This window comes from Trichechus manatus, unplaced genomic scaffold, assembly GCF_000243295.1.
Source record: "Trichechus manatus latirostris isolate Lorelei unplaced genomic scaffold, TriManLat1.0 scaffold00126, whole genome shotgun sequence".
NCBI lineage: Eukaryota > Metazoa > Chordata > Mammalia > Sirenia > Trichechidae > Trichechus > Trichechus manatus.
Genome location: NW_004444062.1, coordinates 5,364,805 through 5,383,464, shown reverse-complemented (window position 1 = coordinate 5,383,464; position 18,660 = coordinate 5,364,805). Strand labels below are relative to the sequence as shown.

The following is an 18,660-nucleotide window of genomic DNA, read 5'->3' as shown; positions in this document are numbered from 1 at the left end:
TCCCGAGGTTCACTGTTCAGCCAGGGACTGGAGAGCCCCATAAAACAAAACGGGACTAATGAGGCACAGCAGTCCAGGGACAAGGACCAGAAGGCAGAAGGGGACAGGAAAGCTGGTGATAGGGAACCCAAGGTTGAGTAAGGATAGTGTTGACATATAGTGGGGTTCTTAACCATTGTAATAGGGCAATACGTGTACTAACTGTTTAATGAGAAAGTTTTTTGTTCTGTAAACCTTCATCTAAAGTGAGAACAGCAGCACAACTGGAAGAACGTAATCGACGTCACTGAATTGTACATGTAGAAATTTTTGAAATGAGAACAGCAGCACAACTGGAAGAACGTAATCGACGTCACTGAATTGTACATGTAGAAATTTTTGAAATGGTGTATCTTTGGTTGTGTATATTTTCACCAAAAAAAAAAAGGTCCTCTAAGACCGAGAAGGGAACCTGTTGACGTGTCGTGGAGTTGTTAACCAATGTCATAAACAATATGTGTACTGACTGTTTCAATGAGAAAATACTTGCTCTGTAAACCTTCATCTAAAGTACAATAAAAAAACAAATTTAAAAAAGAAATAAAAGCTAAGGCCTTTTGGGCCCACCACTAGCCATCCCAGTTGGAAAACTAAATAAAGCCAAGGCAAAAGGTATTATTTATGTTTCCTAGTTATACATCATATTTTTAACATATTCAAATTTTCCCAAAAAGGAACAGGAAATCAGACAGCAAAAAGGTTATTGTAATCGATTATAATATAGAAATATAAGATATCTGTATCCATTACAGTAAAACTCTAAAAGTGTAAGAACAATCCACTAGCTTGCAAGAAAATGGGACAACTCTATTCACATGGAGCAACAAAGAAAGAAGGTGAGTCAGGAACAGGAGGAGGAAATGGAATGTGTGGCTAACTGCCTCCATGAACAGCCTGCTTCCTCTGTCATGAGACCAGAAAAACTGGATGGTGCCCATTCTTGAACACTTTGATCAAAGATCCTATGAAAGAATCCTGATCAAAAAGGGGAAAAGGGGGAACAATTTCAAGCTCTCATGGAAACCAGACTTTCTGGAGCCATGGAGGCTGGATGAACCCCCAAAACTGCTGCCCTGAGATAATCTTTAAAACTTAAACCAAAAATATTGTCTAAAGTCTTCTTAAAGCCAAACAATAGTTTAACTTAACAAGTAAAGAATGTCTGCCTTGAGCATTATGTTCTTTTAAGATCTAGCTATATGAGATCAAACTGATCAGCAACTCAAAAGATCAGATAGGAAACTTAGGGGACAGTGAGTTTATGTTAATGGCGAAAGAACAACTCAAAAAAGGAAGGTGAAAATGATTACATAACTCAAAGAATGTAATCAATGTCACTAAATTGTACATGTAAAAACTGAACTGGTGTTATGTTCTGCTGTGTATATTCTGAACAAAACAAAAGCAAAATAAATTATTTTAAAAAAGAAGAAAATGGGACAAAACAAATGAACCATTTTACTTCAAATATACCACTAGACCAAAGAACAGTTAGGGACAACCACAACTCAAAAGTAAGAGAAGAGGGAATCCCAGAAGGGAGAGAGCCACAGAGGGGAAGGCCCAAATTATGCCTGTAAACTTTGGCCAAATCTCTGTAAACGCAAAACAACTCTAAGTGCCCAACTAAGATTAAAAGAATTGAACAAAGATTTCAGTTGCTGCCTGTATTAGTTTCCAGGAATGCCATAACGAAGTACCACAAGGTGGGTGGCTTTAAACAACAGAAATTTATTGTCTCACAGTTCTGGAGGTTAGAATTCTGAATTCAGGGTGTCAGCATGGCCATGTTCTCTCCAAAGGCTCTAGGCGACATCTTGTCTTTCCTAGCTTCTGGTAGCCTCAAGTATGCCTGGGACTGCAGCTGCAGCATAACTCCATCATCACATCTTGTTCTTCTCTCTGTCTCTGTGTCTTTTCCTCTTTTATAAGGACACCACTCAGAATGAATTAGACTCACTTGACTCCAGTATGACCTCATGTTAGCCTAACTGATAACATCTTCAAAGAGCCTATTTCCAAACACTGTCACATTCACAGATGCCAGGGGTTAGGATTTCAACGTAACTTTTGGGGGAACGCAATTCAATTTTTAACACTGTCCACCAAGAATTTGGAGTTTGAGTTCAGCCAAGTTAACTGCCTACTAAACCAAAAGAATCAACACTTTTTGGTGAAATATAAAACAGAATCCAAAGTCCCTCCACTGTATCATTCACAATGTCTAAGATAAACCCAAAATAACAAGACACACAAAGAAAGTGAAAATGTCGCCCACAGACTCAAGAGAAAAGGTACTCAATGGAGACTAACCCTGATATAACCCAGATGTCATAATTAGCACACACAAGAATTTTAAAGCAGCTTTTATAACGCTCTCTCTCCCTCTCCCTCTCTCTCTCTCTATATATAAAATATACAGTTATAACAGTGGCTATTATAACTATGGAGCCTTGGTGGCACAGTGGTTAAGAGCTATGGCTGCTAACCAAAAGGCTGGCAGTTTGAATCCACCAGCTGCTCCTTGGAAACCCTATGGGGCAGTTCTACTCTGTCCTATAGGGTCACTGAGTCAGAATCGATTTAACAGCAATGGGTTTGTTTGTTTTTATTATAACTATGCTGAAGAACATAAAGGAAGCAGAAATTGTGAAAGAAAACCAAATGGAAATTCTAGAATTGAGAAATACAATATTTGAAATAAAAAATTCACTAGATATGCTTAACAGCAAATCGAAGATGACAGAAAAGTGAATGAACTTGAAGGTAGAAAAATAGAGTTATCCAATCTGAAGTATAAAGAAAAACATTGATAAAAATGAATCAGACTCAGTGACCTGTGAGACAAGATCAAAATTCAAACGTATGTAAGTGGAATCCCAGAAGGAGAGGACAGTGAGAATGGAGAAGTAAAAAATATTTGACGAAATAATGGCAAAATGTTTCCAAATTTGATGAATGACATAAATTCACAGATTCAAGAAACTCAGAAACCTTAAGCAAGACAAACACAAGGAAAACCACACCCAGGCATACCACAGTCAAACTGCTGAAAACCAAACATAAAGAGAAAATCTTTAAGCAATGTCAGAAAAACACATTACAAGGGAAAACAATATAAATGACTGCTAACGTCTTATCAGAAAAATGGAAATCAAAAGCCAGTGGAACATTCTTGAAGTGCTGAGATAGAAAACTCTCAACCCAAAGTTCCATATCCAGCAAAAATATCCTTTAAGAATGAAGACAAAATAAAGACTTTTTGTTGTTGCTGTTGTTAGGTGCCATCAATTCAGTTCCAACTCACAGCGACCCATGTACAACAGAACAAAACATTGCCCAGTCCTGTGCCATCTTCACAATCATTGTTATGTTTGAGCCCATTGTTGTAGCCACTGCATCAATCTGTCTCCTTGAGGGTCTTCCTCTTTTTCACTGACCCTCCACTTTACCAAGCATGATGGCCTTCTCCAGGGACTGGGCCTTCCTGATAACTTGTTCAAAGTATGTGAGACATAGTCTCGCCATTCTTGCTTCTAAGGAGCATTCTGGCTGTACTTCTTCCAAGACAGATTTGTTCATTCTTTTGGCAGTCCATGGTATATGCAATATTCTTCACCAACACTATAGATAAACAAAATTCAGCACCAAAAGATCTATACTACAAGAAATGCTAAATAAAGTTCTTTGGGTTGAAAGAAAATGGTATTAGATGGAAACTCAGACCTTCAGTAAGAAATGAAGAGCATCAAAAATGGCAAATGTCCTGACAGGGAACACAACAGAGAGTCCCTGATGGAGCAGGAGAAAAGTGAGGTGCAAAACTCAAATTCTAGTAAAAAGACCAGACTTAATGGTTTAATTGAGACTGGAGGTACCCTGGAAGACGTGGCCCCCGGGCTCTGTTAGCCCAAAACTAAACCCATTCCCAAGGCCAACTCTTCAGATAAAGATTAGACTGGACTATGGGACAGAAAATGATACTCATGAAAAGTGTGCTTCTTAGCTCAAGTAGATACATGAGATTAAATGAGCAGCTCTTGTCCAGAGGCGAGATGAGAAGGCAGAGAGGGTTAGAAGCTGGCTGAATGGACACAGGAAATCCGCGGTGGAAAGGAAGAGTGTGCTGTCACAGTACAGGAAGAGTATGCAGGGTCACAAAACCACGTATGCATAAATTTTTGTATGAGAGACTAACCTGAATTGTAAACTTTCACTTAAAGCACACCAATTAAAAAAAAAAAAGGATGAAGAGACTCTAAGCCTTCACCCCTTCATCTGCCACTTTCCTACTCTGCCTTTCTCGTATTTATTTTACATGCATACCTACTGTTAATGCAACTTTGAAAAGTTGTGAGCAAATTAATTTCTAATATTAAATAAACAAAAACAACCAATTAAAAATATATTTTAAAAAAAAAGACAAATATGTGGGTAAATATAAAAGCAAATTACAGTCATGCACCATGTACGTCTGTTTGGGCAACATCCAACTGCATATATGTCTGTGGTCCAGCGCATACACTCCCTAGGGAATGCCCACGGCCAGACTTGGCAGCAACCCCACCCTGCCGCCCCCACCCATGGGAACTGGCACTCCTGCTGCTGGAAGGAGTAGGTGCCCAATCCAGCTCCCGAGCACCCAAGGTTGGCAGGCATTGCAGGGCCCAGCCGGGGAGGGGGTGCCAGGTCATCGAGACTGCTACCCTGCTGCCCCGGCCTGCGCCTGCAGCCTCTCTGCTGTGACCTTCATGGGGCTGCGGGGCCAGGTACCGGGCAGGACCCAGCCAAGGGCTCACCTGAGGCATCCGGAGCAGGAGCTGCCTGGGCCACACACTGCACAGCAGTCCCTGGGCCCGTACACCCAGGAGCCCCACACCCTGGTGCTCGAACACCCAGGTGTTTGCACAACATCCAAATCACATAACATCCTATTTCACAGAACATAGCGTGGAAGTTAAGCAATGCATGACTGTATTTTCTTCTTAATTTCTTTAAAACACAGATGTCTATTTAAAACAAAAAGTATTACATTTAAGTGTGGAGTACTAACATATGTAGATGCAATACATATGACAACTGGAGCAAAAAAGGATGGGGTGGTGGTATATGGACCTGAAAAGTTTACATGAAGTAGAACAATATTAACTGAAACACACTACTGCAGCCATTGCTTGCTTTCCATAGTTAACATTACTTCTTAACTTCTCTGAGGCCCAAAGAGGACAGGGAAAAGAATAAAGCTTTCTTCCAAAGCCTGCCCTCTCCTCACAAGAAGTCCAACACCATTTACCTGAGGCTAGGAGCTTGTGCCTCTATGAGCAAGCTTTGCTCTTAAAACACAAAGTTTTAACAACTAAAAAGGATTCTACCTCTACAAAGGAAAACACCAAGATATGAATGTAGTAAGCTATATTAATTAGAAATAGTAATAACTTTTACTTTTTTATCCCCCTCGGCTCAATGAGATGAAATCTATATTTACTCGAGGCTCCTGACACATTGAAAATAGGAACTCGTTTATTTAATAACCTTTCAAACAACTCAAAATTGTATTTGGAAAACTGACCTTGATTTCCTTTATTCCTTTCTTTGCTTTTAAAGTTTCTTCAGTAGACTTTGTTTTCTCATTCTTCTTTACTGTTTCATTTAGAAGTTTCTTTCCACTTGGTATAACCCCAAAGAATTTCCGAATATCCTGAAAACAAAAAAGAAAATTCATAAATAAACATTAACTGCACAAAATTCTAGTATCAGCTGCAAAGAGGGAAACATTCACACACACACTAGTTGCTTCCATTACCCTGAGTAATTTCTGCACAGCAGCACTTTTTAAGGCAGTATTCTTTTTATACGCAAAAGGTAACTGACAAAATTATCTGAGTTAAAAATAATTTGCCTAAGTAAAAAGTAATATTAATTCTCAGAATCTGACCAAAAACAGGGCAAAAGTAAGTGAAATTTTTGTTAATGAAAGAAGCAAATAACAGGTATTATCATACGTGCACATACACACCCTATCATCTCAGGCACAGTGGGGGAGAAAACAAAGAGTTGAAGAATATAATCCTTGCCCATGAGAGAAGAATAACTCATTACTTGACTATTTAAGACCTTAATAACTAAGAACTTTAAAATTATTTTTCTTTATATAATTTTTCCAAATTCTGAAAAAAAAAATTTATGCTTACTACAATATTCTCTTCAGTTGCTCTACCTCTCCCTCTATGTTAAACTGTAGAATTCAAATTAAACAAACTGAAACATTTACACTGTAATCTACAACTAAAACCATCACTTTTCTTATTCTTCACATACATATTCTCCTCTATCTTTTTAGAACTTAGTTTTGAAGAAACCATGGTATACAGGGACGGGAAGAAACTTAGAAGACAAGAGAGTTTTGGTTTGAATCTTTGCTCTAGTGCTTTACACCTGTGTAACCTTAAGCATGCAATTTATCTGGATCTGTTTTCTCATTGGTAAAGTGGGATTAATAACATCTACACCTTATGAGAATTAATTATGCATGTCATAATTTTGGGTTAGTAAGGCTTGCCTTTCTCTCATTTCTGAACTATTATCCCTTCATATCATTGGAATATCTTCTTTACAATTATCTCTACTCACAGAAAAGGGTATGAAGAGCACAGAATAATAAGAAATACTAAGGATCTGAATTCCAAAGAACTGGATTCAAGAGCCAACTGTACCATTTTTCCTCTCCCTATCCTTGAAGGCTATGGTCCTGAGTTTTTGATCCTTTCTACCTGCTCCATCCTATCTCTTTATTGTACTGAGGAAAATTCCAGTAAAAGAACTCTGTGAAGTATTAAGGAAAGTTTGCAAATATTTCCTAGATCCTGGCAATAATGTTCATTTTCACTCTTACTATGTCAAAAATCCAAAACAAGTGTGTTAACACATACGCATACAGCTTTATGACTAAGCCAACGAACAAAACAGATAAACGAATACACAGACATGTTTAAAAAAATTAAAGACTTTCCTGGTTTTATACCCCTTTTTGTAAATCTCCTAATATAGAAAGGTCACAAAATCCATCCTAATTAAGTCTAAGTCTAAAAAATACTACTGACCAAATAGACACTCAGCAGTAGAACCCGAGCCATTTGTGGCAGGTGCTAAAGAAGAGATGCATGATTAAGAAAGCCACAGTCTTCCTTATAACTTGCAAAGAATCGAGTTTGAGGCTGACAGCTACTTATTTTATTGCTTCTGAAGGAAATGAGAGTTTCACATAAGTATTTCATTTTTGAAATTACAAGTGATTCTTCAGTTAAACAGTGGTGACTGTTTACAGAGAGAGAGATAGAAGGTCATGGAAATACCAAAACTGTAGGTTAATGATCAGACTCATGCAAGTGGTGGTTCTCAATCTATTTTAGGAACACAAACGTAAAAACACAAATATAAAAACCGCAAAAAGAAAGAAAGCAAAACATAATTCCAGAAATGGCACGGTTGGTAACATTGAGCTCTTTCTGTCAGTACCACAAAGCTACTCTGCAGCCTTGTTACATCCTTTCCTTCCCATCCCCTTTCTTTTCCTTTCCCTTTATTCTTCCCTTCCTTCTCCACCCTAATGTCCCACATTCCCCATGCGCTTATACTGTGGTGACAAATCAGCCACAAATCCATCCCAATTAAGATGTAACTCAATATATACTAAAAATCTAAACTTCTGGAAAATCATCTTCATCAGAATGGAAGCCATTCTACTCATACCTTTTTAGGACTATCTCCAGGGTGAGCAGTCATCTTGGGTATAAATATCTGAAAGGCAGGTCACCAGGTTGGCCTTAATTTATAGCGTATGACCTCATCTGACTTTCAAATTAACGTCCTTGCCTAGCATTCCAGTTCTTCAAAGATTTCATGAAATGCAGAAGAACAAGTCTAGCAGCTAATCATACTCCCAAATAATGAATCCAAACACCTCCCTTACCTGCACTGAATAATTATTACTGATAATTATGAGTAAAAGAACATATTTAGAATTTTACTTTTGCAATCTTGTCAAGGAGAAGGCCTTCTAAGCAGAACATGGAGGCTAGAAACCATCCATAAAAGAAGAGAGATTTGACTACATAAAAATAAAACAAAAGATGCCATAAACAAAGTTAAGACAAAGCAACTAACTTGAAAATACCCACAACATATGTAATATGTAAAAGGATTCCTACAAATCAATAAAAGACAACCCAAGAGATAAAAGCTACTAATAGGTAAGTTATAAAATAAATGCAAATAACCAACAAACATAATAACAGATGCTCAACTTCACAAATAAACAGATAAATTAAAACATGATTTTTTTCCCCTAAGTTTTGAAAGACTAATAACACCCAGATTTGTCAAGGATATGGGGAAACAGTTGCTTGCACACTACACTGCTGATAAAAGTAAAAACTGGCATAAGCTTTCTCGACAACAATCTGGTAATACTTACCAAATAATTACTGAAGTTTTATTTGCTGTGTAAACTTTTACCAAAAATTCAATAAAATATTATTTAAAAAAATACTTACCAAAATTTTAAATGTGCATACCCTTTGTCCTGGTAATGCCATTTCTAAAAGAAATAATTTTAAGGGAACCAAAAGAGAGTAACTCTTCTTACTTTCTTCTTCAATAGTTATGAACTGAACAAACAGGTCAGTTCAAGCAAGGCAAAAGATTTAGGCAAAGATCACATAAAAGTTAAATTTTAGCAGAGATAGCTAGTAATAACAAGTAAATTTTTCATGCTTTACTAAACATAGATTTATCTCTTTTGATTATCCTATGGGGTAAATAGAAAAGGAAAAGCCTGACAACTGGAACAACAGATAACATCTTGATTAAGTGGAGGGAAAAAAAATTGAAGTTGTCAAGGATTTCACTCTACTGTATCAACAATCAACACACATGTAAGCGGTACTCAAATCAAATGACATACTGTATTGGGCAAATGTTCTATAATAACCAAAAACCAAACCAAACCCGTTGCCATAGAGTCGATTCCAACATAGGACTGAGTAGAACTGTCACATACGGTTTCCAAGGACAGGCTGGTAGATTCGAACTGCTGACCTTTCGGTTAGCAGCCATAGCTCTTAACCACTGTGCCACCAGGGCCGCATAACAGACCTATTTAAAGTTCTAAAAAGCAAAGATGTCACTTTGATGAGTTAAGATGTCCCTCACCCAAGCCATGGTCTTTTCAATTGCAGACAATGAAAAAGGAATTGATGCATGTGAATTGTGGTGTTGGTGAAGAACACTGAATATACCACGGACAGCCAGAATGAACAAAACAGTCTTAGAAGAAATACAGTTGGAATGGCTCCTTAGAAGCGAGGATGGCAAGACTTTGTCTTGCTTACACTGGACACATCATCAGGAAAGACCAATTAGTACAAAAGGACATCATGCTTGGTAAAGTGAGGGTCAGCAAAAATGAAGAAAAATCCTCAATGAGATGAATTGATACAATAGCCACACCATGAGCTCAAACATCAAAAATCGTGGAGATGGCACAGGACTGGGTAGTTTTATTCTGTTATACATTTGGTCACTATGAGTCAGGGCTGACAACTAACAACAAATGAGGTAAATAGATGATAAATAGGGCAAATATAATTAGAATAATACATCCTCGTTTTTATAGATGAGTAAATGGAATGGTTAAGTCACACAAATACAGTTCTTTTGCCAGTTTTGTCACTTACTAGCTAGAACTTGAGTTATTTCTCTGTCCCTTAGTTCGCTCATGCTGCCTCCTGTCTCATAGCGTTCCTATGGGGATTAGAAGTGGGCTACCAAAAACCTCCAGAATGAAATCAGGTCCTCTGACTCCAAATCTCTCTCACAGTTTTCCTGTAACTCTAAGGATCTACGCAATAGTAGCCATACCCCCACAACTAGTAGTGCACCCTTTCCCTTCTCATCATTCCTAATAAACTTGATCCTTGTAATGCTTATAGGCAAGGTACTGTGCCAGGGACTTAATACACAAAGAGGAAAATACCATCATGAAGCCACCTGGGAGACAGACTAATATGTACAGAATTAAATATAATGCAGTGCTAAGACAGAGCTAATCACACAGCCATGAGAGGACCAGAGACATCTAACACATTGAGAGTCTCAAGATTTCCCAAAAGAGGCAACACCTGAACTGGGTCTTAAAATTATTAGTAGGAGATAGGTTTTATAGTTACAGAAATTTAAATTTGAAAAGATTAAGTTCCATAAAGCAGGCTTGTCTATTTTACCCACTAGTCCCCAGAGCAGGGCCAGCATCTCAGAAAAGTAGATTCACTGAATACATGAATGATTATTTCTAAGGTCAATGACTTCGCACCTGGGCTTAGAAAAAGAAGTCATTAATTATGTAAAATAAAATTCATGGTAGATTTGTTTTTAAAGACTATATATTAAAAGAATCTTTAACTGAGATTAATTTTTCCTATGACTTTACCTACTGCTTTTTATTGATTAAAGAAATTCTAAGAGGGTATTGTTATGGATCAAATTGTGTCTCCCAAAAATGTGTGTCAACTGGCTAGGCCATGATTCCCAGTACTGTGTCGTTGTCCTCTATTTTGTGATCTGATGTGATTTTCCTATGGGTTGTAAAGCCTACCTCTACAATGTTAATGAGGCAGGATTAGGGGCAGTTACCTTAATGAGCAGGAATCAATCTACAGGATTAGGTTGTATCTTGAGTCAATCTCTTTTAAGATATAAAAGACAGAAGCAAGCAGAGAGGAGAGGGACCTCATGCCACCAAAAAAGAAGTACTGGGAGTAAAGCATGTCCTTTCGACTCAGGGTCACCGCACTGAGAAGCTCCTAGACCAGGGGAAGATCAATGACAAGGACCTTCGCCCAGAGGTGACAGAAAAAGAAAGACTTCCCATGGAGCTGGCACCCTGAATTTGGACTTCTAGCCTCTGAAGCTGTGAGAGAATAAACTTCTATTTGTTAAAGCCATCCACTCGTGGTATTTGTTATAGCCACAGTAAATAGCTAAGACAGGTATTAAATGAACACTTACTGGGAATTATTTCTGAGATAAATTATTAAAGTTGACCTTCTAAAACTGACCCTTGAAATATGGTACTTGTCATATTAACAATATTGAGGCTACAAAAAAAAAAAAAAAAACTTTCACTTTTAGTAGGATACTTCCTCTTCTTTTTTACTCAAACAAATTACCTATTTCAGAAGCCAGAAATACCTCCACATATAATCAATGTTACTAATACAGCAAAGTCCAGCACAGGCCTCAAGAACTTCTCAGAGCAAGGTACTGGCAAGTGCAATAGAAAGATGGTCTGAAAAAATCTTTGAACAATAACAGGTTCTAGCTAGGAAGAACTTTAAGAGCCTGCATCAACTTCTTTCACTCAATCATTCATTCAACAAATATTTACTGAAAGCCTTTAAAAGGGCCAAGAACTATTGTTGGTGCTTGGGATAAACAAGCAAAAATCTGTTCTCAGGGAATTTTCATTCTACTTTCTGCTCTCAACGTTTCTGGCGGCATTAGAAAATAAAACAGAGCATAGGAAATAAAGAGGAGACAAAAATAGGCACAGCAGGGAAACAGAACTGTGGAACAGATAACGGCTTCCCCTACTCACCCTGGAATTTATTCACAGGCTACCTGATAGGCTGCTCCCATCAACAGTGAACCACCCCATTTCCATTCTTAGGTGTGTCAAGGAGGATATGTAAGACACTAAAGTCATAAATATTTAATATCATATGAGCCTTAGACTACTCTTTCAATGAAATACTATATTACAGAAAGCTTTCAGGTACTTGATCCAAAAATACAAACCAACACTGGCAAAATTATACAGAAAATGGAAATAATTTAATTTAGGTAAAAAAAATAAGTTCACCTTATACTTACATAATTGGGCTAACTGAAGCATTTGAAACTGCTTGTACCTGATCTAATGGTTTATTTCAGCATTTTGATGTTTTTACCAGGGCTAATGTACTCTGATTATGATTTTTATTCACACAGTCAACTTTTTACTACTGACATCTGATCCAAAATATCTAACTTAAACTACCTGCATGAACATAAAAAATTAAGTTCAAACTGAAAACAGACCTATAACATAATAAATACTGTATTTCTCTAGGTTACATTATTCATTGTCATTAACTGCTCAATAGCTTAGAAATAAGGTCATGTAGAAAGGGCTAGAGGAGATGTTTTTATACCAGTAGGTTTTGCACTGTAGTTGGTTTCTCATTTATTAGAAATACAAAGTTCACTTGTACTTATTCATTTATCAAATACTGATTAAAAATGTACCATGTGCCACGCACTATACAGCAGTTCCCTATCCTGTAGCCTCTACCCTTGCAGCGTTTATATCTAGTGAAGAAAGATGTCAATAACAGGTTGCCCATTTATTAAAACATGCCAAAATTTGTGCCAAGGAAAAAAAATGGGTGGTCTTTTCACTAACTCTACCAGTAATTTTTAACGCTTTTGTGAATCTAATGAAAGCTATGAATATTTTCCACTGAAATACACATACACACAAAACCTGGCATGCAATTTTAGGGATTTTTCCCCGAAGCCTATCAACAGATCTTAAAATTTACTGATCTGCATACTCACACTGAGAGCTAACTCACACCCATATCAACCTCAGTACCACCTGTACACACACTGATGCCTCTTAAATCTTGTGTCTCTACTCGAAATCTCTGAGATCCACATCCATGTAGCTAACAGTCTAGTCGACCAGATACATCTCCATCCAAGTGCCTTAAAAGTGCCTCCAACTCATAATGCCCAAAACTGAGCTCATCTTCCTCTGAGAACTTGCTTCTCTCCATCTATTGTATCTCAATGAATAGCCCTACCATTCGCCCAAACCAGAAACACTGGTTCTGTTTTGGCCCTCACTCTGACCCTCCACCAAATAAATAATCTATCTCCAAAATACTGCTGTCCTCTCCCCTCCATTCTCATTGTCATTGCCTAAGCAGGGCTTATTAGACAAACTTTTATATAGGACTTATTCGGTGCCAGGCAGAAACCCTGGTGGCTCAGTGGTTAAGAACTATGGCTGCTAACCAAAAGGTCAGCAGTTCGAATCCACCAGGCGTTCCTTGGAAACCCTATGGGGCAGTTCTACTCAGTCCTATAAGGTTCCTATGAGCTGGAAACAGGTTTGAGTTTGTTTGTTTGTTTTTTCCTGTGCCAGGCACTGACTTAAATACTTTAAAATTACTAACTCATTTAATCCACATGACAAGCCTATGAAATTGTTAACCCCAATTCACAGATGAGAAAAATTGAGAATGCCAACAAGACACACTCTAGTAAAATTCTGAAATGTAAAAAAAGACTGTGCATTTCCTACCTTTAGGTATAACTAATAATTCTACAGTAATATCATAGGGAAGCACTATCAGATAGCCCAAATGTGATTTTTAATATACACATGCAAGACAAAGTACCAGACTTTGTCAAGTACTCAAAACTTCATGCATTTTTTAGAGTCATTTATCTGTACCAAGAAGTTTCCAATTTGGCTGGTTATAAATCTACTAGTACAGTTAGAGAGGAAAAAAAACTATTTTGCAACAAAACCACACAGTAGTGAACTATCGTAACGGCCTTTAGCTTAAGAAGGTCAAAGTACAAACGCTGATATATATTTAGTTTGAAGTATAACCAAATAACTCTAGTTATTTTTTTTCCTCTACTGATGGGCTCAACCAACGAACAAGTTATATTTGCCTACCAAAAATATGAAGAGAAAGCAAATTATGTCACTATGTTCATTTACCTGTGAAGAGTAAAGGATTTTATGCAAAATAAGTACTGCAGTGCTCTACAGAGTGGTTGCCAAAATGTTGTATTTTGGCTTACTTCTCTATTTTGAGAGTAACAAAGAAATACAAATATTTCTGGTTAATATTTTTAAATAGTCCACCAAATCCACAAGCAGAAATTGATTATCATCTACACACTTCACAAAATTTATCCAAATATAAAAATATTTTATCTTGAAAATCAAGAAAATACAAAACTGTATGTCTGACTAAAATATACAATGATGTAACTGGTGACAGCACAGCAGAGAAAAAATATAAAATAATTTTAAAGTATTTAAAATTATATTAAGGCTTACATCTGAAAGCAAAAGGTAAGCTTAGAAAGACCTAAGATCTGGAAAAAGGCAAGGATGTCCACTCAATTAGGGAAGAAAACAAAATAAAAAGCATCTAGATTTGAAAGGTATAAATAAAACGATCCCTATTTGCTCATAACATGATCTTATATATAGAAAATCCTACAGAAATCACTAAAAAAAACCTACTGAAACTAATACATGAGTTCAGCAAGGTTGCAGGATACAAGATCACTACACAAAAGTCTATTGTATTTCTATACACTTTCAATGAGCAATTTAAAAAGGAAATTAAGAAAATAATTCCATTTACAGTATTATCAAAAAGAACAAAATACTTTGGAATAATTTTAACAAATGTAAAACCTATACTCTGAAAACTACAAAACACTGTTTAAAGAAATTAAAGACGATTTAAATAAATGGAAAGATACCCATGTTCATGGATCAAAAGACTTAGACTGCTGTTGTTAGGTGCTTTCAAGTTGGTTCCAACTCATACTGACCCCATGCACAACAGAATGAAACACTGCCCGATCCTCCGCCATCCTCATAGTCCCTTGTTGCAGCCACTGTGTTGATCCTTCTGGTTCAGGGTCTTCCTCTCTTTTGCTGACCCTCTGCTTTACCAAGCATGATGTCTTTCTCCAGGGACCAATCCCTCCTGACAACATATCCAAAGTATGTAAGACATAGTCTCGCCATCCTTGCTTCTAAGAAGCATTCTGGTTGTACTTCTTCCAGGACAGATTTGTTTGTTCTTTTAGCAGTCCATGGTATATTTAATATTATTCTCCGGCACCACAATTCAAAGGCATCAATTCCTCTTCCGTCTTCCTTATTCATCGTCCAGCTTTCACATGTGTATGAGGTGATTGAAAACACCATGGCTTGGGTCAGGTGCACCTTAGACTTCAAGGTGACATCTTTGCTTTTCAACACTTTAAAGAGGTCTTTTGCAGCAGATTTGCCCAATGCAATGAGTCTTTTGATTTCTTGACTGCTGCTTCCATGGATGTTGATTGTGAATCCAAGTAAAATGAAATCCTTGTCAACTTCAATCTTTTCTCCGTTTATCATGATGTTGCTTATTGGTCCAGTTGTGAGGATTTTTGTTTTTTTTATGTTGAGGTGTAATCCATGCTGAAGGCTGGGGTCTTTGATCTTCATCAGTAAGTGCTTCAAGTCCTCTTCACTTTCAGCAAGCAAGGTTGTATCATCAGCATATCGCACGTTGTTAATGAGTCTTCCTCCGTCCTGATGCTGAGTTCTTCAGATAGTCCAGCTTCTCATACTATTTGCTCAGCATACAGACTAAGTATGGTAAAAGGATACAACCCTGATACACAATTTTCCTGATTTTAAACCAATGTCCCGTTGTTCTATTCGAACAACTGTCTCTTGTTCTATTTACAGGTTCCACATGCACAATTAAGTGTTCTGGAACGCTCCTTCTTCACAATACTATTCATAATTTGTTACAACTGACACAATCAAATGCCTTTGCATAGCCAGTAACACACAGATAAACATCTTTCCGGTATTCTCTCTTTTGAGCCAAGATCTGACATCAGCAATGATATCCCTCGTTCCACATTCTCTTCCAAATTCAGCTTGAATTTCTGGCAGTTCCCTGTCGATGTATTGCTGCAACTGCTTTTGAATTATCTTCAGCATGATTTCACTTGCACATATTAATGATATTGTTCAATAATTTCCACATTCCGTCAGATCATCTTTCTTTGGAATGGGCACAAATATAGATCTCTTCCAGTCAGTTGGCCAGGTAGCTGTCTTCCAATTTTCTTGGCACAGATGAGTGAGCAGTTTCTAGCATTGTATCCATTTGTTGAAACATCTCAGTTGGCATTCTGTCAATTCCTGAAGCCTTGTTTTTTGCAAATACCTTCATTTCAGCTTGGATTTCTCCCTTCAGTACCATTGGTTCCTAATCATATACTACCTCCTGAAATGGCTGAACATCAACAAATTGTTTTTGGTACAGTGACTTTGTGTATTCCTTCCATCTTCTTTTGATGCTTCCTGCGTCATTTGATTTTTTGCCCATAGGATCCTTCAACACTGCTACTCAAGGCTTGAATTTTTTCTTCAGTTCTTTCTGCCTGAGAAATGTTGAGTGTGTTTTTCCCCTTTGGTTTTCTAATTTCAAGTCTTCACATATTTCATTATAATACTTTACCTTCTCAAGCCATCTGTGATGGTTAAGATTGTGTGTCAACTTGGCTGGGCCATGATTCTCAGTGTTTACATGTGATCACTCTCATGATGGAATCTGCTGTGAGTAGCCAATCAGTTGAACGGGAGTTTCCCTGGGGGTGTGGCCTGTACCTGAATATAAACAGACGTTCTGGCTTTTTTGCTCGCTCTAGATCCTGCGGCTGCCTCCTGTTCATCTGACCTACAGTTCTTGGGACTTCAGCTATTAGCTTACGTGCCGATATTGGGTTCACCAGTCCCTGCAACTACATGAATCAGGAGAAGCCTTGCGGTCTTGCCTGCCAATCTTGGGATTCGTCAGTCTTCACAGCCTGTGAGCAAGAGCCCTGCTCTCCAACCTGCTGATCTCGGGTTCACCAGCCCCTGCAGCTACGTGAATCAAGAGAGGCCTCTATCCTGATCCATGGACTTGAGACGTTCCAGCCTCTACAATCACATGAGCCATTTCTTTGATATAAATCTCTTTATGTATATATTTATACGTTTTACTGGTTTTGCTTCTCTAGAGAACCCAGCCTAAGACATTTGGTACCGAGAGTGGTTCTAGAGAAATAAAATTGTAAGGATGAGTTTTCTAAATTGGTTCTCAAGACTGGTTAGTCTTAAAGATGTTGATGACTCTGCTTCCAGCAGTCAAGAGGGCACTGCTAATCCATGGTGTGAGATGGCGATACAAATATGCAAAATATCACCACCAGTATATGACGTATTGGGGAAAGGTGAGGCTCTGGGTGAACACACGTGTGATATCTTTCTACAGCTTTGTCAGAATGAGAAGTATAAGGAAGCTGGTTGGTCGGTTCTACTTTCGCTAGACAAACTGGTGAAAGAAAGAGATGCGCTCAGGGCTTCAGAGTCAAATCTCAAGTGCCGCATACATGACCTCAAGGTTTCCACTTGTGCTTTGAAAGAAAGCTTTATTTCTTGTAGTAAGAGAGCTGAAATTGCCAAGAAAACCAAACTCAGAGCCTTACTATAAGAGTGGCTGAATTACAACACCAGCTCAATTGCCAACCTCGAGAAGTGTCTGAAGTTAAAGTAAGGGCATTCATTGGGAAGAAATGGGATCCTGAAACATGGGTTGGGGATATGTTGGCAGATAATCAAGAAGCTGGAGACACTGAGCCCTAAATTCCACTGAATCACTCCAGCCAGCAGAAAGAGTCCCATCTGAAAAGATTACTTCATGTTTGTCTGCTAAACCACCCTGCTCAGAAAAACCATTAGCCCCTTCACTCCCATCTAATGACATTAGCCCTAGCCCGGCTGCCTCTAAAGAGCCCTTGCCTGAATCACTGCCTGGGGCATCGCCTGAGGCAGATGCCTTACGAGACAATGCTGAATGTTCTCATAACAATTCCACACTACCCATTCTGGCTTCTAGATCTATAACTAGACTTAAGTCCCAGGGAGCCCTAAAAGGTGAAGTACAAAGTGTGACCCAGGAGGAGGTACCCTACACTCCAAAAGAACTGCTTGACTTTTCTAATATGTATAAACAGAAACCTGGAAAATATGTGTGGCAATGGCTATTAAGGGTGTGGGATAATGGTGCAAAGAACATAAAGATGGATCAGTCTGAGTTTACTGATATGGGTCCACTAAGCACAGATTCTTCATTCAGTGTTTCAGCTTGAGAAGTTAGGAAAGGATCTAACAGTTTATTTGGTTGGGTTGCTAAAGCATGGATTGTGAGGTGGCCTACACTAAATCAAGCTGAAGTACCAGACGTGCTTTGGTATACGGTAGAAGAAGATATCCAAAGGCTTATGGAAACTGGCATGCTAGAGTGGATTTATCAAGTTAGACCACAGACCCATACATGGAGTGCCCAGAGGATACACCTTTTATCACAACTGTGAGGAACAAATTTGTGAAGGGAGTTCCAGTATCTTTGAAGACTGCTGTGATTGCTTTTTTAGGTAAATCAGATTTGATAATAAGAAATGCCCTAACTGAATTAAGACACCTAACTACAATGGGGCTGATGGACCCCATGGTAGTAGGGGCCAAGTGGCTGCACTCAATCGACAAAGACAAGGTGGATGTGGTTACAGTAATGGACAGCAGAGTGAAAGGAGTAATCAGAATTGTCTGACTCGTATGGACTTACGGCATTTGCTACTTAGTCATGGTATCCCTAGGAGTGAAATAGATAGAAAATCTACTAAACATTTACTTGATCTGTGCAAAAGGATGAATTC

The 18,660-nt window shown here is 38.1% G+C and overlaps 1 protein-coding gene across 5 annotated transcripts in view; it reads right to left on the bottom strand.

Moving 5' to 3' along the window:
- Positions 1-6,231, bottom strand: part of RFC1 (replication factor C subunit 1) — an 82,961-nt gene extending 76,730 nt beyond the window's left edge. For 2 of the 5 annotated variants that reach the window (XM_023738939.1, XM_023738940.1), the window contains exon 1: positions 5,609-6,229. In XM_023738939.1, coding sequence (XP_023594707.1) covers positions 5,609-5,761 — 153 coding nt within the window. In that variant the 5' untranslated portion in view covers positions 5,762-6,229. Of the gene's footprint in view, positions 1-4,838; positions 4,975-5,608 lie in introns of those variants that run through there. The other 3 variants (XM_023738942.1, XM_023738943.1, XM_023738941.1) reach the window with 3 other exon arrangements.
- Between the last annotated feature and the right edge of the window lie 12,429 nt (positions 6,232-18,660).